The sequence below is a fragment of the Oncorhynchus mykiss genome, chromosome 24 (genome assembly GCF_013265735.2).
Source record: "Oncorhynchus mykiss isolate Arlee chromosome 24, USDA_OmykA_1.1, whole genome shotgun sequence".
Lineage (NCBI taxonomy): Eukaryota > Metazoa > Chordata > Actinopteri > Salmoniformes > Salmonidae > Oncorhynchus > Oncorhynchus mykiss.
In genome coordinates this window covers 12,881,474-12,902,832 of record NC_048588.1, presented here as the reverse complement: position 1 = coordinate 12,902,832, position 21,359 = coordinate 12,881,474, and the positions used below count along the sequence as shown (strand labels likewise).

The 21,359-nt window shown below is 43.7% G+C and overlaps 1 protein-coding gene across 5 annotated transcripts; it reads left to right on the top strand.

The window, feature by feature from the left end:
- The first annotated feature begins 4,103 nt into the window (after positions 1-4,103).
- On the top strand, positions 4,104-21,059 carry LOC118944087 (pleckstrin homology-like domain family B member 1). 5 transcript variants are annotated; one of them, XM_036961915.1, is made up of 16 exons: positions 4,104-4,374; positions 4,668-4,778; positions 5,303-5,392; positions 6,161-6,286; positions 8,603-8,761; positions 9,190-9,336; positions 10,356-10,472; positions 14,813-14,915; positions 15,301-15,393; positions 16,049-16,334; positions 17,903-17,993; positions 18,257-18,403; positions 18,531-18,750; positions 19,418-19,503; positions 19,682-19,711; positions 20,610-21,059. In XM_036961915.1, the coding sequence occupies exons 2-16, from the start codon at positions 4,674-4,676 to the stop codon at positions 20,748-20,750; spliced, it is 1,941 nt and encodes a 646-aa protein (XP_036817810.1). In that variant the 5' UTR covers positions 4,104-4,374; positions 4,668-4,673; the 3' UTR covers positions 20,751-21,059. The 5 variants fall into 5 exon arrangements, with proteins under 5 accessions (XP_036817810.1, XP_036817815.1, XP_036817814.1 ...); XM_036961920.1 differs by lacking the exon at positions 6,161-6,286 and having other exon boundaries at positions 4,108-4,374; XM_036961919.1 differs by lacking the exon at positions 15,301-15,393 and having other exon boundaries at positions 4,109-4,374.
- Positions 21,060-21,359: the final 300 nt, after the last annotated feature.

Sequence of the window (21,359 nt, the reverse complement as noted above, 5' to 3'; positions counted from 1 at the left end):
TAATATCATTGGTTAATTCTCAAATATTAAAATGGCATACAAAGAACATACAAAAAACAAATGGATAGCATATGATCATAAATACATTTTAGACTACACAAGCTTACAAACAATTACAATGGCAAAGTCACAATAATCACAAGAATGGCATCAGTCTACGTTGAGACCGAAGGGAGCAAGGGTCTTTAAGTTAAAGATCCAGGCAGCCTCTCGTTTTAACAATAAATGATCAAGGTCACCCCCTCTCCTAGGGAGGAATCCATTTGTTTTTAACTTAAGACAGAGCTTCATTGGTGTTACTGCCCACTGTATAGACCCTGACAGTTTCAACAGATGCTCTGCAGCCCTGGCCTGTAAACGGTTGACAGGATCGCACACCTTTGATGTGTTGGCAGGCGCCCTAAATAACATCCATTCTGAGTTTGAAATCATGGTTAGGATTGTGAGAACAACAACAGACAACGGCTCTAACTTCTTGAATGCTCTCCATGTTTTTGATGAAAAGATGAAAAACAACGAGACAGTGGAAGCAGTGGGTGGTGAAGCAGCTCAGCCAGGACAGGAAGATGGCGAAGAGGAACAAGAGGAGAGTGAAGAAGTGGAGTTTGTTGATGTGGCAATGATCCTGAATGAAGATGATGGTTTTGAGTACCAGCTGCCGAAGCACCAGCGCTGTGCTTGCCACCGACTCAACTAAGTATCTACAGTCAATGCCCTGAAAGCAACATCCAGAAAAGAAAAAAAAAGAACATGTCCCGTTCAACATTTGGCAAGTGTCAAGCCCCAAGCACTTTGGTACAAATGAGTAAGACTTCGAGGTTCCAATGTAAGTAAGGATTATGTATGATTTTGTCATCATTTAAGTTCTTGAATGTTTAAATCTGTTGCAGTTTCCTGACCTTTTGCTTGGGGATTTATAACTGTTTCACATGTTGTAGCCATACACTAACATTGATCCATTTAGTCAACTACTCATCCAGCCATTGATTACTGTAGTTGAATCAGGTGAAATGGTTAGTGGTCCCCTTTGTATAGGGTTAGGAAACACAGTATTATTATATATATATATTTTTTTAATAGGTTCAATCCAGCTGAACTCACCTTCCTCACGGAGTATGCTGCCACCATGAGCCCAGTCGCAAAAGCCATCAACATCCTGCAGGCTGAAACCAATGTCCAGATGGGGTGGCTACTTGCAACTACCAACCTGCTCATTACAAATCAAGTTGTCCCTGAAGTACTGTAAGCCTCTGGTGGATGTGCTACAACTGAGACTGAAGAAGCGCTTCAGCCACGTTTCACGGCCCTGAGCTGATAGCCGCTGCAATCCTTCTCCCCAAATTCAAAACAATGCGGACAAAGGATGACGCCACCATCAGAATGGGTAAGACAACGTGGTAGATGAATAGTATTTTATTATTCATAAACAACTGTGTATAGTGTACATTTTGACACTTCATAGATTTGAGAAACACCCATTTAAAGTACAATCCTGACTTTGTGGTTCAGTCCAACGTGTAGCCTATTTACCCCTGTTGCTTGGTTTATATAGATAGGGGATGGGGATGGATGAATGTAGTCTCTTAACTGCATGATTTCTATTGTCGTCTTCTTTGTATTTCAGGAATGGACTACATCAAGGACCACCTGGAAGAACCCTTGCAGCAGCTAGGTGATGGAACCAGTTCATCTGATGAGGACTTCTTCTCTGCCATGAAAAAGTCTCAAGCACAAGAAAGCTCCAAACAGATGGACGGACACCTGGCCTGTTCAGCGTATCATATAGAGTTGCTCAAGTCCTTCCCGGCAGTCTGTAAGCTGTCTCTGAGGTTAAACACACCCTTACCTACATCAGCTGCCTGTAAAAGGCTGTCCAGCATTGCAGTACTTGTTTTCAGCCCCAAGAGAGCAAGGCTGGATTCCAGAAACTTTGAAAACCAGCTTTTCCTGAAGATGAACCGTAAATTCTTCAACTTCAAGTAATGACAGCTTAACGCTAGCAAGGACACGACTGCCTAATGCATTTTGTTAATTTATGTTTAAAATTCACAAGTTTTACCCCCAAGCCATAAGACTCCTGAACAGGTAATCAAATGGCTACCCGAACTATTTGCATTGTGTTTCCCCCCCAACCCCTCTTTAACGCTGCTGCTACTCTCTGTTTATCATATATGCATAGTCACTTTAACTATACATTCATGTACATACTACCTCAATTGGCCCGACCAACCAGTGCCTCCACATTGGCTAACCGGGCTATCTGCATTGTGTTCCACTACCCACCACCCCCTCTTTTACGCTACTGCTACTCTCTGTTCATCATATATGCATAGTCACTTTAACCATATCTACATGTACATACTACCTCAATCAGCCCAACTAAACAGTGCCTGTATGTAGCCTCGCTACTGTTATAGCCTCTCTACTGTATATAGCCTCGCTACTGTTATTTTTCACTGTATTTTTACTGTTTTATTTCTTTACTTACCTATTGTTCACCTAATACCTTTTTTGCACTGTTGGTTAGAGCCTGTAAGAAAGCATTCCACTGTTGTATTCGGCACACGTAACAAATCAACTTTGATTTGATTTATAGTTGTCCTTGTTACAAAGGTATGATCTAACACACCGATTTCTAATACAGTTCCATCAGTGGTGATGTCCTCATATTCCTACAGTGAGGTTGTGTGCAGTTCTATACATGTACAGAATTGTTTATTTTTTTAAGTATAGGATTCTATTTTTTCTAAAGCAAAGTGTCCTATTGTAAGTGCTTGCGTTTACTGGCTATATTCCTTCATTAAGGCATAATTCTATTTTGTCTGTAAGAGATGTATTTTGAAGTGCTGCCTATTTGAGAATCCAGTTGTTGTTTTTTTGTATCTGAGCTATTCTTGCATCTGTAAGACTACCTTTCAGAAAAGCTCAAACCAAATAAAAGGGCTGGCTGTTTTGCTTTTTGGATTTACAGCTCCTATGTTTCATACTTTAACTTTTGGAGCCAGATACTTAAGGACATCCAACAATGCTTAAAATAAGGAATTGAATGTACAACTTTTACTTTTACTCAAGTTTGAGTACTTTTTACACCATTGAACTTAAGTACATTTAACACCAGATACTTTTAGACTTTTACTCAAGTAGCATTTTACTTGGTGACTTTCACCTTTACTTGAGGTGAAAAGTATCTTTACTTTTACTCAAGTATGACAGTTGAGTACTTTTTCCACAACTGTGTCTACTTTAATTCACTGACCTCATCAGGAAAGAGATTGAGGGAAATCTCTGTGGAATGGTACTGCTTGACCTACAAAAGGCCTTTGATACAGTTAACCACTATAAAATGCAGTATAGAAGATAGTACTTAAGTATTACTACAGTAAAAGTACAGTATTACCTTTGGTAACATATAGATGATAGTGGCCCTTTTGGTTTCTCATTTTTGGGATTAGTATTGGTGCAGCAGAGAAGACTGCTTGTCACCAATCAATCAAACTACTGGGCTATAAAATGTTCCAACTTATTAGACTCACATGAGCAGAATGCCTGTAATATTGATAGCTGTGTATACCACATCATTTTCACAAGGGTATGGTGCTTCTGTATTGGTGGCATAGTGAAGTACAAACACAATAAAGAGTCTAATAGTAAAGTTAATCCAAACAACATAATATTCAAGTCTATCAAAGCATGATCAAAGTAGTCATATAGTGCTTAACAGAACTCCACCAATCCTTAGATAGAACCTCCATATGCAGCTTAGTCTGTCTAAAATGACAATGCAGTACTCTTTTGAATCACGTTCTTTCTGTGGCCTACCTACCGCCCCTGGTTGTGCTGGCTTGGCTTGGGCCTTGACCGCCCCGGCTCAGGAGCATGGTCATTGGAGAGAGCAAGGGGGGCGGAGGGGGTGACCCTGTGGTGACCTTGTGGGTCTGTCTGTCTGTCTCTTGGGGTTGGTAGTTGTTGGTACTTTAGAACCCTTTTCACACAATTGTGCCAACCACACCAGACTCTGCTGGCTCGGGTATGTTCTCCACACATTGTGCTTTCTAGCACAATTCTAGCATCTATGGCGAATGGATGAATACGTTACCAGGCCAGCCAAATACAGCTCGGCTTTGCTTGGCTCAGCAGTGTGAAAACGGTATATTATAGGAGGCTGAGGCCTGGTGTGGTTGTAACCCATTGTGATGGGCTCTGTGTGGGGTTCGACAGGAGGGCGAGACCCTGGAGTCAGAGACAAAACAGTTTGAGGACCTGGAGTTCCAGCAGCTGGAGAGAGAAAGCAGCCTGGAGGAGGAGAGGGAGACCATCAGCCAGCAGCTGCTGCAGGAGAGGGCTGAGTACCACACCAGCGTGGCCAAGAGGAAGGTAATGGACTGGACCACAATGGCTGCTCCTATCTATTCTGGCAACCCTCCATCATATCTGGAGCTGTGAATATGAATGTCTGTCAGAGAAACATCCTAATTTCTGATGATGGCCAAAAACCTTTCCAGGTTGAGTGTAAATAGTATGATTATTCACGTCAAGAATGGTGTTGGTGGGGATACCTGACAAAGACATGATAGACCATTACTGCTTTGTTTTTGGTGTAGTGTATATTTGTCATCTTGTTGAGTACCCCTTTAATTCAGCAGTAACGCTCTAAACATGTTTTCCAGGACAAGATGGCAGCTCTGGAAGGCCAGGCCAGTCAGCTGGGACAGCAGGCTTCTCAGGAGTGTGACAGGCTGGCTAAGGACAGGAACCTTACCCTGCAGATTCTCCATAAGGTAACATTACAATACAGTTCATATCTGTCCCAGCAGCCACTCTACAATCTACTCATATACAGAAATGACATTGTGAAACCACTTTTGACCATGAAACCACTTTTGAAAATAACTCATTTGAATCATTATCGCTCTCTGGTCTTGTTTGACAATGTGAGAATCACACACAAATACATTACCACATGCAGGGCAATGTGCCATGCCAGCCACCTCATATTAAGGCAATTAATTAAGAGCTCGTTGGCGGATTTCCCATTTGTTGACATTTCACTTCATTACTCGGCACATGTGCTGCCTTGTCCCCGGCTTGTCCTCTGCAGTGGCACATTTTCTAATTTGGTAAAGAAACTATGGCAATCCATAATCAGGACAGAGTCAGAGACTTACATACTTTCAGTAATGTAAGGTACAAGAAGCTATGTCTTAATACGAGCATACTGTAACCAGGGCATAGTGATGGGTGAGGTAAGCTGTCCTTTGGTCTTGTCACAGTCTCATGTGTTTCTGGTGTCTCTGTGTTCCAGGAGAAAGAGAGGCTATCGGCCTTAGAGAAGAGGTACCTCAGCCTTACCGGAGGAAGATCTTTCCCTAAGTGTTCCAGCACCATGAAAGAGGTGAGGGGTGTTTATCTTACCGACTAAGAGGTCACTCCTACAGATATCAGTTATCTATCATGACCCAGACGGATGAACGGACCTCCACTCGGATCACTTGTCTAAAAACCACACTCCTTAATTTGTGAAAGACCAACAAAGACTACCAACAAAAATTAACAATGGAGAAAATGCACTCCTAGATATTTTCATTTGCAAATAGTAGGCTACTAGATTTCTATGATACACCTGTTGTCCTCAATGATTTATTTCCCATGAGTGCAACCATGAGTCAAACTGCTTTGATCGGATAATTCAGATCCGACTGATGTATTTTTTGGGATTGGAAACATCTGCAATTTGATGGTGGATTGCACATAATATCTCAACTCAGGCCAGCGAGATACAAATCTGGCCTGAATCCCTGGGCTGCGTTGTTTATTCTGAAAACATGAACCAATTAGTCTCGTGCTAAACTCCCATTCGGACACAACCTATCAACCTGCGTTCTCATGCATTTAGAGCAAGTTCATTACATGAGATGCCTATCAGTTTCATTGTTGAATTGGATATAATGGGCTCTTTTAGACCACTGTAAACTAGCCCTATTAAACTGAGTATAACCCTTACAGGGGCACTCATTGTACATAACACCTATGTTTTTGTGATTGACACTTATTATCCCAGTACTGTATTGACACCTAGTGTAAGTTAGAGGGACACACACCGTAACTGTACACTACAGCAACAGGAGCTGAAACCAGTGTCCCTGACTTCCTATTGAAACAGGAATTGCTCCATATCAGCCAGACTGACCTGTTAGAGGACTCCCACTCCCAGCATCCTCTCTGCCGTCCCGCTGCTTCCTATTTAAGCGCCGCCTCTCAGTTATACCCAGGGGGCAGCCCGACAGAGGTAACCAGACTGTCAGTGTAACTGTTCCTGCATGACACCTGAGCTCACTCACTGTAACCCCCCTATGCACAGTCTATTCGTCTAAAACTTAAAGGCCCACTCTGTGATATTTACAGCTTTATAGGAAACCAAGCTCCGAGGCTGGTGTTTTTAATGTTGTTTTTTCATTAAGGAGTGGGTCTTTCAGAAGTCTGTGAGTTATGTCTTGTTACACCCAATCACTCCCAGCAAATTGCACCCCACCCCCCATATGTAAAAACACATTCGGTGTGAGGCCCTGGAAGTACAATACTGATTTGAATGCCGTCATTGTTTGTCTTTATGAAATACTTGGTCTGTTGGATGAACTATGGACATTTTAATTGATGTTATCTCTTCAACTTTTAGAATGGGGGAAAAAGCATAAACAACTCTTGCTACAACTGGGATGTTAAGATGCTGTGTTTGTGTGAAGGTTTAGCCAGAGGCTCACATGCACAGTGCTTTCTCTCATTGAAGTGTACTACTCTGTTTGGTTTGTGTAGTGCACTTCTTTCTCTCTATTAGCATTTTGCTATCCTTTGAAGATGGGTAGAGCTTGTTGACATCTCTGTTATTGTATTCTTTCACCACGTGTTTTCACTTCTCCAGCTCGATGTGAGCCTTGGAAATTATAGGGTAGAGAAGTGCTGTGTTCTTTGTTTTTTTCCGTTCATATAGTTGTTCGTGCTTTTCACACAAGCTTATGTGTTTGTTTTAAAAACACGATAAAACAGCAGCTTGTCCCGGAAGGTTGTAAAGTGTGTATCTGCACGAGCACATTTCTGATATGGGTGCACATCCGTGTGTGTATGAGTATTCATATTATGAAAAGGACGTGTCATGGAGTGAGCTCATGGCCTCTTGTCCTGTTTGGTTTGCGTTGCTTTGCGTTGGCTCTCAGGAGTACATGAAGCTCTCTGATGTCTATGAGATGTTTGGGAGTGATTGCCATGACACCCAACTCACCACCTCTGCTCAGCACGGCCTCTCGCTCACCCTAGATGCAGCTGTACCCTGCGAGGTACCATTGCCCTCTCTCGCTCACTATGCCTCTCTCTATCTCTCCTTATCACTTGCCCTCGGTTTCTGTTTCTCTCTTTCTCTCACTCCATCTTTTCATTCTTTCACCTGTCTCTCTAGCAGTCCGCTTCTAGGTAGCTTACTGTAGTGTATTGGCTTTCTGCTAAATGGCCCTGTCCTTGATATAATCAGCTCTTCTGCATTACTGAATGAGGATAATGGTACCAGACCTGGATCAACTACATACAGTGCATTCGGAAAGTATTCAGACTCCTTGACTTTTTCCACGTTTGGTTACGTTACAGCCTCATTCTAAAATGGATGAAATAGTTGTTTTCCCTTATCAATCTACACACAATACCCCATAATGACATAGCTAAAACAGGTTTTTAGAATAAATAAATAAAAAAAGTATTAAAAATAAAAAATAACATTTACATAAGTATTCAGACCTTTTACTCAGTACTTTGTTGAAGTACCTTTGGCAGCGATTACAGCCTTGTAAATACACCTGTATTTGGGGAGTTTCTCCCATTCTTCTCTGAAGATCCTCTCAAGCTCTGTCAGGTTGGATAGGGAGCATCGCTGCACAGCTTTTTGATGTTAGACCGGGTTCGTCCGGGCTCTGGCTGGGCCACTCAAGGATATTTAGAGACTTGTCCCGAAGCCAGTCCTGCGTTTTCTTGGCTGTGTGCTTACGGTCGTTGTCCTGATGGAAGATGAACCTTTGCCCCAGTCTGAGGTCCTGGAGCAGGTTTTCATCAAGGATCTTTCTGTACTTTGATCCGTTCATATTTCCCTCGATCCTGACTCGTCTCCCAAAAATGTAAAAAAAACTGTTTTCGCTTTGTCATCCATTTTAGAATAAGGCTGTAACGTAATCAAATGTGGAAAAGGGGAAGTGGTCTGAACACTTTCCGAATGCACTGGATGTCATATGCATTCAAGTACTTGCCAGTATTTTAGGTGAGCTTGATTTAGCTTGGGGCTTGCACTTTTGGAGCTTTTTCATTGATTCCATTGTACTAGGCAAACTGAAGCACAGCTCAAGTATTTGACATATGTATTTGAGCCAGGTGTGGATGGTACGATGGGTTGATATTATAGAAAGACTATCCATGTGTGAGTCAGGTTTACTGCCATCTATTTCACATGCTGTCCTTGTTGCTGCTGTTTTCCTCCCTGTTGACGTGTCCTCTGCCATTGTTTCCCTCTTTCCTTCTTTGCCCTTTGACCTCCTGTCTGCCTTACTATCTGTGGCTCCCTGAATGAAAGGAGTACGTGACTGTGGGCCAGTTAACTCAGTTCTTTGGGATGCCGAAGGTCGAGTCCTCCCCTACCTCTCCTCTCCGGCCCCTCCAGTCAGGAGCTGGAGACCCCGCCTTCTCCTGCCTCTCCTTTCGTCACGGCTCCTCCCCCTCTCTCTCTGTTGAGGTGTGTCTGGTCTCTCGCTCTGTTTCTTCTCACCCACCTCTCCTCCACCTCTCGTTTGAAGATGCCCTGAATGCCCCCTCTACCCCAGTGGCCAAAGCTGGTTGGAATGACGTCATTACAACCAGTTGTCAATCATGTTTGTAATTGGTTGTAAACTGGTTCTATTGACGTCATTTCAACCAGTGTTTCCCCATTGAGACACTTTTATGTTAGCATTTGCTGATATTTCAAGAAGATGAACATTGACACACACAAAAAACATAACATTTAGAAAAATATTTATATTTCTATCACTAACAGATCCTCTTATTTGCTCATTAATGCTTTATTTTCTTAATTATCTTCCTCCTCCACTCCCTTGCTCTGTCCACTCTGTTTTTTGCCTCTCTGCTGCCTCTTACTGTGGACTCTTAACTGCGGCCCTCCAGTATCAGCCAGAGTGCAGTAGGCCTCAAATCCCCACTCTCGATTTAGAGCAGTGGTACCAGGAGGTGATGGCTGCTGTGGAGAGCAGCCAGCTCTGCCCCCCTCCCCCTCTCCCAGCTAAACCTCTATCCACTCGCAGGCCTATGCAGGTAATTCTCAGAGGCGCTGCCTTCTCCTTTCTCTTCCTCCCCTCTTCCATTGTTTCTGTTCTGTCTTCCCATGAAAATGGCTTTTCCAAGCGCATTGTGCTTTGTTGATTGATTTAATATATCAATGATGGTCTGTCTGGGCTTGCATGTCACTCATGCGTTGTGAATTCTTTGAGCATCTTCCACATGCTTTACGGTAATCTGTTAGTATGTTTTGTCAGTATTCAATCAAGCAGTAGTACCACTCATGGATGTCATTACATTGCACTGGAATATAAAATGTTCAACCGGGTTGAATCTTCAAAAATGATCCTGTATTATGTGCATTGTATTAAATTTACTACCAGGTTATACTACAGTACACACAAGCACAGCCAAAGGGTTGAGGTCAATTCCAAATACTAAATTGACCCTAACCTGGGTATAGCCTAGACTGCAATCAATCTCTGATGATTTACTGGCACAATGAAAAGCCATAAGACCTCATACTGTATGGCCAACTGAGGTTGTGGGACGAACCACCTGAAGGTTGTGGTTACACACTGACATCTGCCAGTAAAGCACTTTGACACTGACTCTGTCATTACACCTGTGGGAGGAATCAAAGGACCACCAATAAAAAGGATGCTGCTCTTGCTGACGTAATAATCACTGTCTCTGGCTGTGTCTGATGACAGTAGTAGTAGTAGTAGTAGTAGTAGTAGTAGCAATTAAAGTTCACTCACCAAAAGTAGGTTGCTTTAGCATTTCGAAGATGTCAATCAATATGTTGGTTGAATTGAAATGTCAATAAATGTGCCTTTTTTGAAATGCTAAAGAAACCTATTGTTTTGTATTTGTACTCTACTCTCTACTTCTCACAGCATCTCCCACCAGACAAGTTTGGAATAAGCACCACAGTTTATATTCCTCATTCCATTTAATGTAATACATGTTTTACTATGTGCGCGGTAACCGCAAAAAAATGAGTCTACGGCGTTTGATAGCTGATCCTGGACCGTCTTCACTCCTCCTCCCAGGGGTTCCGTTCCAAGCTGGACAGTGATGCTGGACAGACGGTACATCAACCCAAAGCAGGCTCCGGATCCCATCTGCAGTACGTAGCCACCACACTGGGACGCAACACAACCTCCAAGGTAAACCTCATCACCTCCGCTCCATCACTACTGGTTGGCTAGTAGGGTCTTCAGCGATGATGTAGTAATCAACTATTATTATTTAAGGCTCATTTGAATAGTACACATTTGCTGCTAAATCTGAATTGCATCCTACTCAGGCCTAAAATGCATACAACCAAATGAAAATAGAAGGTACTGGTGTTGGAGGGTGGTCAAGTTCATGGCTGGATTGTGTAGTACTCTTCTGAGGCCATTTGCTGTAATCTTGTGATTTAGCTAGCTTCATCATAATAGTTCAGTTTCCATGAGAAAAGGCTACAAGCACATAGGGCCCTTGTACACAATCAATTTGAAGGTACACTACATGACCAAATGTATGTGGACACCTGCCAGTTGAACATCTCATTCCAAAATCATGGCCATTAATATGGAGTTGGTCCCCCCTTTGCTGCTATAACAGCCTCCATTCTTCTGGGAAGGCTTTTCACTAGATGTTGGAACTTTGCTGCGGGGACTATCTGCCAATCATCCACAAGAGCATTAGTGAGGTCGGGCACTGATGTTGGGCAGTTAGGCCTGGCTTGCATTCAGAGTTCCAATTAATCCCAAAGGTGTTCGATGGGGTTGAGGTCAGAGTTCTGTGCATGCCAGTCAAGTTCTTCCACACCGATCTCGACAAACCATTTTTTTTTCTTTTTTGTGTTTTTTCTGTGTGTGAATTTTACCCCTTTTTCTCCCCAATTTCGTGGTATCCAATTGTTTAGTAGCTACTATCTTGTCTCATCGCTACAACTTCCGTACGGGCTCGGGAGAGACGAAGGTTGAAAGTCATGCGTCCTCCGATACACAACCCAACCAAGCCGCACTTCTTCTTAACACAGCGCGCATCCAGCTCGGAAACCAGCCGCACCAATGTGTCGGAGGAAACACCGTGCACCTGGCAACCTTGGTTAGCACGCACTGCGCCCGGCCCGCAACAGGAGTCGCTGGTGCGCGATGCGTCAATTATATCCCTACCGGACAAGCCCTCCCTTACCCGGACGACTCTGGGCCAATTGTGCGTCGCCCCACAGACCTCCTGGTCGCGGCCGGTTGCGTCAGAGCCTGGGCGCGAACCCAGAGTCTCTGGTGGCACAGCTGACGCTGCAGTACAGCGCCCTTAACCACTGCAACCCGGGAGGCCCGACAAACCATTTCTGTATGGACCTCGCTTTGTGCACGGGGGCATTGTCATGCTGAAACAGGAAAGGGCCTTCCCCAACAAAGTTGGAAGCACAGAATCATCTAGAATGTCATTGTATGCTGTAGCGCTATGACTTTTTTTTAAATGGGTATAGCCCGAACCATGAAAACAGCCCCAGACCATTATTCCTCCTTCACCAAACTTTACAGTTGCCACTATGCATTCAGGCAGGTAGCATTCTCCTGGCATCCGCCCATATTTTGTCTGTCGGACTGCCAGATGCTAAAGCGTGATTCATCACTCCAGAAAATGCGTTTCCACTGCTGCAGAGTCCAATGGCGGCACACATTACACCACTCCAGCCGACGCTTGGCATTGCACATGGTGATGTTAGGCTTGTGTGTGGCTATGCTCGGCCATGGAAACCCATTTCATGAAGCTCCCGACGAACAGTTCTTGTGCTGACGTTGCTTCCAGAGGCAATTTGAAACTCAGTAGTGAGTGTTGCAACCGAGGACAGATGATTTTTACGCGCTTCAGCACTCTGCGGTTCCGTTCTGTGAGCTTGTGTGTCCAACCACTTCGCGGCTGAACCGTTGTTACCCCAAGAAGTTTCCACTTCACAATAATGGCTCTTACAGTTGACGGGGCACCTCTAGCAGGGCAGAAATTTGACAAACTGACTTGTTGGAAAGATGGCATCTTATGACGGTGCCACGTTGAAAGTCACTGGCCAATCTACTGCCAACGTTTGTCTATGGAGATTGCATGGCGGTGTGCTCTAAATAGCCGAATCCACTAATTTGAAGGGGTGTCCAGATACTTTGGTGTATATCGTGTATGTACAGTGCCTTGCGAAAGTATTCGGCCCCCTTGAACTTTGCGACCTTTTGCCACATTTCAGGCTTCAAACATCAAGATATAAAACTGTATTTTTTTGTGAAGAATCAACAACAAGTGGGACACAATCATGAAGTGGAACGAAATTTTTTGGATATTTCAAACTTTTAACAAATCAAAAACTGAAAAATTGGGCGTGCAAAATTATTCAGCCCCCTTAAGTTAATACTTTGTAGCGCCACCTTTTGCTGCGATTACAGCTATAAGTCGCTTGGGGTATGTCTCTATCAGTTTTGCACATCGAGAGACTGACATTTTTTCCCATTCCTCCTTGCAAAACAGCTCGAACTCAGTGAGGTTGGATGGAGAGCATTTGTGAACAGCAGTTTTCAGTTCTTTCCACAGATTCTCGATTGGATTCAGGTCTGGACTTTGACTTGGCCATTCTAACACCTGGATATGTTTATTTTTGAACCATTCATTGTAGATTTTGCTTTATGTTTTGGATCATTGTCTTGTTGGAAGACAAATCTCCGTCCCAGTCTCAGGTCTTTTGCAGACTCCATCAGGTTTTCTTCCAGAATGGTCCTGTATTTGGCTCCATCCATCTTCCCATCAATTTTAACCATCTTCCCTGTCCCTGCTGAAGAAAAGCAGGCCCAAACCATGATGCTGCCACCACCATGTTTGACAGTGGGGATGGTGTGTTCAGCTGTGTTGCTTTTACGCCAAACATAACGTTTTGCATTGTTGCCAAAAAGTTCAATTTTGGTTTCATCTGACCAGAGCACCTTCTTCCACATGTTTGGTGTGTCTCCCAGGTGGCTTGTGGCAAACTTTAAACAACACTTTTTATGGATATCTTTAAGAAATGGCTTTCTTCTTGCCACTCTTCCATAAAGGCCAGATTTGTGCAATATACGACTGATTGTTGTCCTATGGACAGAGTCTCCCACCTCAGCTGTAGATCTCTGCAGTTCATCCAGAGTGATCATGGGCCTCTTGGCTGCATCTCTGATCAGTCTTCTCCTTGTATGAGCTGAAAGTTTAGAGGGACGGCCAGGTCTTGGTAGATTTGCAGTGGTCTGATACTCCTTCCATTTCAATATTATCGCTTGCACAGTGCTCCTTGGGATGTTTAAAGCTTGGGAAATCTTTTTGTATCCAAATCCGGCTTTAAACTTCTTCACAACAGTATCTCGGACCTGCCTGGTGTGTTCCTTGTTCTTCATGATGCTCTCTGCGCTTTTAACGGACCTCTGAGACTATCACAGTGCAGGTGCATTTATACGGAGACTTGATTACACACAGGTGGATTGTATTTATCATCATTAGTCATTTAGGTCAACATTGGATCATTCAGAGATCCTCACTGAACTTCTGGAGAGAGTTTGCTGCACTGAAAGTAAAGGGGCTGAATAATTTTGCACGCCCAATTTTTCAGTTTTTGATTTGTTAAAAAAGTTTGAAATATCCAATAAATGTTGTTCCACTTCATGATTGTGTCCCACTTGTTGTTGATTCTTCACAAAAAAATACAGTTTTATATCTTTATGTTTGAAGCCTGAAATGTGGCAAAAGGTCGCAAAGTTCAAGGGGGCCGAATACTTTCGCAAGGCACTGTATCCTGCTCCGGTCACCTGGTGATTGATTAGACCTAGCATATGGTTATATACTGGTAAACAACGGCAGGCATGTGTTACATGATAGTATCAGATTACATTTGATAGTATTAGAACGAGAGCTTGATGTTTATCTGTAGCTGTTGTCGCGCGTCAAAGGTTAATGCATAGCATATTCCATGTGTGGTTGTCTGTGTCGCACTGCTTTGCTTTATCTTGGCCAGGTCGCAGTTGTAAATGAGAACTTGTTCTCAACTAGCCTACCTGGTTAAATAAAGGTGAAATAAAATGTTAAAAATGTTTTATGTAAGTCCCATTCACTGGATGTCTTCTTGGCCAGTTGGAAGTAAGTATTTTTGTGTAAACCTTGATGGTTTTTAATATGTGTACTGCCATTGCATTGATATGTAACATTTTGTTGTATGTGTTTTTCATTGTTGTTGTTTTTTAATTTACCTTTATTGAACCAGTCTTCTCCTTGTATGAGCTGAAAGTTTAGAGGGACAGTTAAGAACAAATGCTTATTTTCAATGACAGCCTAGGAACAGTGGGTTAACTGCCTGTTCAGGGGCAAAACGACAGATTTGTCAGCTCGGGGATATGAACTTGCAACCTTTCGGTTACTAGTCCAACGCTCTAACCACTAGGCTACCCTGCCGCCCCAATTTTGAATTTAATCAATCACTCACTCTCCTTCTTTTGTGTCCTTCCAGAGCCCACTGATGGTTCCCAACAGTACAGGCAGTTTGCCACGGAACTTGGCTGCCACCATGCAGGACATAGAGACCAAGAGAGCGCTAGCCTTACAGCAGAAAGGTAACCGCCTTTTGGGAGGTTTACACCAGGCTACTCTGTCCCATGTTCTGGTCTGAGGCAAGAGTTTCCTTCTAGGGTTCCAGCAGTAAACATCAACATGGAACTAGTATAGTTATGTGTTTTAAGATGGTCCTCTCCAGGTTTCTGTTAACCACATTTGTTGTCTGTCATTTCAAGATTTCCTGTCATGCTTCAGAGAAACCACACCCTGTCCCTGTCTCCATCACCCCACTTCCCCCTCACCCAGTCTCTTCCTCCATGGTTGCCTCCTCCAGCTCCTTTTTAACCACCATGTTGTCCTGTTTGTCTCTCTGTCACCCTGTCCATCTGTTCCTCCATCCCAACCATCCCTCTCTCCATTACTGTCCTCCACTCTCTGCCACAGAGTCCTCCTTGCCTTCCACGTCTGAGTCTCCCTGCTCCACCATGGACAATCCCACAGACAGACAGATAGACAGACAGACCACTCAACCTGGGAGTGGGTTTGGTCTCGTGTTCAACTCATATAAACTCTCCCTTCTTCTCCATGTTCTTGTCTGTCTCAATCCTCCTGCTGAGAATCAACAATGCATGCGTTTGGTGGAAGCAGTGCTTTTCATCTGTCGGGGCCACCTTTTGTTCCCCTTTTAACTTTACAGCTGTTTTTAGATGTCTGTCAGTTATATGATGGATAGCGAGCATGGGTTTGAATTGAAGATGACTACCATGGGTTACTTGATCATGTAGTATTGGTATTTTGCTGCTACTGTACTTACGGAAGCTTTGGTGATGAGGAAACATGTTGCTGGTTGAATTGAGCTTGGGCTTTTGATAATGCCAAGTACATATATGTTGTATGTTTGATGTATGTGTGGGGCCTGGTTTCATCTGTCGCTGACCTGTGGTATCCTACTTTACATGGACTCACAGGCAATCTTTAGGTTTACTGCCCCTTCATAGCCGGGTGATGCTGATGATCATGACTTTTTGCTTGGCAAGTGGATATGAATCATGTGTGTGTGAGAGTTGGTTAGGGGGTGAGTATGTGTGTCTGCATGCTGAGAGCGCTGCCATACATCCTAGAACTGACATGATAGGGTATCCCTGGATGAGATCAAGCAACCCACAGATCAGCTCTCTCCCTCCACCCTCAGGCCAACAGGTGATTGAGGAGCAGCGGCGTCGATTGGCTGAGCTGAAGCAGCGGGCTGCAGTGGAGGCCCAGTGCCAGTGGGATGCCCTCCACGGCTCTCAGACCCACCTCTACGCCCCCTCACACGCCCACGGCCCTCCCATGGTGCACCACTCCATCCTGCACCACCAGCCGCCGTCGGCGGGCGAGCAGCCGTACGACACACTGAGCCTGGAGAGCTCCGACAGCATGGACACCAGCGTCTCCACAGGCAACAACTCGGCCTGCTCCCCCGACAACATGTCCAGGTCAGAGAAACACACACATGCATATCCTGGAACACACTCACACTGGCTAATTTCTGCCAAGGGATCTCTGACAAGTAACCTCATGGGTCAAATGACTCCTCCCCACGTCCTGTCTGACTGTGAATTGTGCACCATCTGTTAAGCTGTGTCTCGTATCATTAGTCTGTCTAATAGTGACAAAAGAAGCCTGTGTCTGCTCAGCTGTTGTCCATCCACTGTTATCACTATTCTAGTGGATATTTAACGTACAATATAGGGCCTTTTACACTACTGAGCAGAACTAACCCAGGTTGTCTGTCCTGAGCTGGTGTGCTGGAACCATGCGGAAAAGGTCGGTGTGTAAAGTATTCGAGGCAGCACAGTTTGGTTTCAGTCGACACGACAGTGTGAAAAATGTAAAATATTTCTCTAAATCTAGTTCAATCATGCCGTCTTTATCACAGTCAAAAGGTATTCCCAGTTCATACAGAACTCGTCAAGTTTGTTGTCGTGCATGAATTATCGCCGACCATAATGAACAGCGAAACGCTCTTCCGTAAACACATGCCAGAGACTGTTTGCTGAACACTGCCTTCCTCCCAAATAATTTATTCAGCATATTTTATGATCCTGGCTTAGGTGATCACACTGGGTTGTGCCCAAATGGCTCCCTATTCCTTATTTAGTGCACTACTTTTGACCAGAGCCTATGAGCTTTGGTCAAAAGTAGTGCACTCTATAGGGAATAGGGTGATATTTGGGATGCAGGACTGGATACATGTGTAGGCTACAGCAGAAGGGATGTTCCCTTTACTGTCTGTGATTGGTTAAAAGTCAACATTTGTATTTTGGCCAGTTAAACATCTGGGTGAGTGACTGCTGAAATATAGTCAAATGACTAGTTAAAGACACTGCACAGATAGTGGTTGCTCTGAGCCAGTTGATATGAAAGGTAGGATGTGTGTGGTCGCACATAGACAGGACAGATGTGTACATTCCCTTTGCACCTGGTGAAAGCGCAGCTGTTTCTCCACTTTAAACAGGACATCCCAGATTGCTTGTAATCATCAGGCCTAAGCACTCATTAGGGTTGTGTTCAGTAGGCAGGAAATGGAAAATAAACTGTCCAAAGCGGAGTGAAGAGGTTACTATATGTCCAATGAGAAACAGTCATTCGTCTTCTGTTGCAAAACGTTTTAGAATGTTGACCTTAATGAACACAACCTTGCACCACCTGGCCAAGACGGGACATTTCCAGTGTATACAGCATTGTATCTCTAAACAGTTACACATTTCATGACCCATTTTATAAACACTCGGTGATAGTTAATAACTGTTTGCGGTAGTTAGTGTCCACATAGTAAGTTACTGTTTTTATGACCAGTGATGAACTGCTTTTTAGGACTTACTTAATCCTCTTTGTTCCTATGTAAGAAGCTTGATGATCTTTAGCCATTTTGGGGGTGGATTTTCAGAACGGGACACAGTTTTCGGACTTAAGAGTATTAATACACTGTAACCCATAAATAAATTGAATGATGGATGTCATTGCTATTTGAGATGTATCTCTGACTGTGTCTGGTTTGCAGTGCCAGTGGGATGGATGCGCTGAAGATCGAGGAGATGGAGAAGATGCTGAAGGAAGCCCACCTAGAGAAGGCCAGGCTCATAGAATCCAGAGTAAGACACTACCTCACATGCCATGGCTAGCTTCCTATCAGATCCCATACTGATGTCTTACTTCAGTGTTACAGCCAGATTAGGACTGGCCACCCCTCGGAGCCTGATTCCTCTGTTTCTTCCCAGTTTCCTGCATTCTAAAGGAGTTTTTCCTGTGCTTCTGCATTGCCTGGTCTTTGAGGTTTTAGGCTGGGTATCTGTAAAGTACTTTGAGGCCATCAGCAGTTGTCAATGTTCATGATCTTTTTCCACCTTCTCTCCAGGAGCGAGAGAGCCATGCCCGTAGGCAGATGCTGGAGGAGGAGAGGAGGCGGCGCGAGGAGGCTGAGAAGAGGCTGCAGGACGAGACGGTGCACAGGCAGCAGCTCGTGGACAAGGAGGTGAAGATGAGGAGCAAGAACTTCTCCCAGGTGAGCCTGAGGCCCAATAACACAAATCCAAACAAAAAGAATATACAGTTTGAGATCTCTCTCTCATCCTGTTAGTCGTACAGGCTTTTGAAACACTCGTCACAAGTTTGTTTCCTCCTTTCCTCAGGCCCGTCCTATGACTCGTTACCTGCCCATCCGCAAGGAGGAGTTTGACCTGCGCTCCCACATCGAGTCATCCGGCCACAACGTGGAGACCTCTTACCACGTGATCCTCACAGACAAGATGTGTAAGGGTTACCTGGTCAAGATGGGCGGCAAGATCAAGTCGTGGAAGAAACGCTGGTTTGTCTTCGACCGCCTCAAAAGGACCTTCTCCTATTACGTTGGTAAGGAAAATGCTGCCATTTATATACAAACACATTAGTGCGCTGTTAATGCTCGGATCGAGCCAATGGGAGATACAGTAGATGGCATATTCATACCCTTTGACCTTAATGTAGACTGTATTTGTGAAAGGTGGTGTAAATGAGTTTGATAGAGATGAGCATTAGGATACAGAAGGGAAATACACATTTGTGGGTAGCGCTTTGGTAGCAGGCTTTAGATACAGTAATATGCAAATTATAAAATTGCAACTACTTTTCCTAGAAAGTTACGGTTGTATTATTTTTCTGTAGCAAGGATCTAGTGCAGTTTATGCCTGAAGGTAAAGGGGGCATAAAGTTACCCCTGGTTGTGTTTTTGTAGTGGTTGATGAAATGAGCTGCTATATTTTACCATGAGGGTAGAATTTCGAAATCAGGGGCTCTATTCAATCTGCATCGCTGAAGCATTACAAATTCTGCGATTTATAAATTAAAGGTCATTTCTGATTTAAGCAGACATTCCGTGTTTACTGTGAATGCAGTCTCCACTAAAGGGGGAACATTGCCCCTTTACACTCCATATAGTATATTCCATGACTTTCTCTCTCTGTCATCAAAGAAACTACTCTAGGAATCACAAATGTGATATTTTTACCCAAGCATTTTGTCATGTTAATTTACTCAACAGACAAGCACGAGACCAAACTGAAAGGAGTCATCTATTTCCAGGCCATTGAAGAGGTCTATTACGATCACCTGCGTAGCGCCACGAAGGTACTTTCTACCCAACACTCGGAGAACCAAATAATCTTCTATAATCACTTTTCTTTTTATATTTTCACTGTACTGATGCAATATTTCTCTCTGAGATGTTTAGTTTTACACACATTCTGCTTCTTCCAATCTTTCATTTCTCTTCTCACTCTTTTGCTTTTACTGGCTGGTTTCACAGAAAAGATTTTTCAACCTCAATTTGACCAATGTACGTACCACTTTTGTCTCAGTGAACTCACCCATTGCTTGTTCTCTGCCCTCTTTACCCAAGTGCGTGTTTGGTTGTTTACACAGAAGTGTATCATGTGGAATAAGGATTTGTCAGCTCTACATATTCCATTGAATACCCACCAGGGGTGTGATCATGCATGTTTAATACAAGACAGAATGAAAACCCACAGCCATTACAGAACAGTGCACCTCTGGATCCTCACATTCGTCTTTAGTTCCTGCATTGGAGTTGTTTGCCAAAGCAAGCCTTAGTGATAATTCCCTTCCTCTGTGGAATTGGTTGTTTGAATCTGTCCCTTCAATTAAAACATACTACATATGGGTGGATTATCCAGGTGTGTGTGTATATAGCTTATGAACTCTAAGTGCATGTGTGCAACTGTAAAATGTGCATTGGGTGTCTTATGGTATGTGGACTGTCCTGCATCCTGTTTTGACTCTCCTTCAGCACTTTGAGCTCCTGCCTTAGTTTCGAAGAGAGGCGTGTGTGTGATGGCGCAGCGTAAGGCTGAATTCTTAACAGGTTCAGTAGTGTGCCTGTCGGCATAGACGCCCCATCGAGACAATGTTTTTGAAAAAAAGATATGGGCAAATGTAATACAGGTTTTGGGGTTTAAGATATTTGATTGTAGTGCACCCATTGTACTAATTCATTTTTGTAACCAAGCTTTAGTACTGTAGTTGAATCGGAGACAATGTAACCTTTAACCTACTGTTCTTTACTGACTTGCCTAGTTAACTGCCTGTTCAGGGGCAGAACAGATTTGTACCTGCAACCTTTCGTTTACTAGTCCAACGGTCTAACCGAGTCATTAAATGACCAAGTCATTGCCACATTACTGACCTTTTGACCTCTCTCTCCCCTGCAATCCCAGAGCCCCAATCCCTCGTTGACCTTCTGTGTGAAGACTCACGACAGACTCTACTACATGGTGGCCTCTGCCCCGGAGGCCATGAGGATATGGATGGATGTTATAGTAACTGGAGCCGAGGGCTACACGCAGTTCATGAACTAAGAGACGGCTGGGACACACTTCAATAGACTCAGGCCTTATCCCTCCCAGTATTGGGAAATTGCCTTGTTACGTTCATTATCTATTTTTAAATCACTTTACAATAGACGTTTTTCTACTTGCTTCTGCCCGCAGATTGAAAAAGACACTGTATATAACCAATGTCAGACTTTCCGCTCAAAAGCCTTTATTTTTGCCAAATTGAGTGTTACATGCTCTTGCTTGTGAGACCTACTTTGTGTATCCGTGTCTAATCGTTCACTTTTTTTTTTTACACTGGAATAGTGGAGAATAAACCTAATTGAAACCAGTGAGGAAGACTTACTGCTGAACTAGATTCCACTAATGATGACAGCCATTCCACTGAGACCAAACAGTACAATAATGCTAATCAGTCTGTGCCTTGAGGTCATAATCCTAGTCGGTTATTGTCACTGAACAGTAAGTCCCAGCCCCCCTGTAGATCTGATTGGATAGGTGGTGACGCCAGGTCAAATTGCTTCCGCTTTAGAATGTCATGATCTGGTAGCTTGACATTGTAAAGGATTCTGAATCTATTTCTTTATGGTTTATAGTACCTCAGGCAGGTTAACCATGTCACTCAAGTGTGAG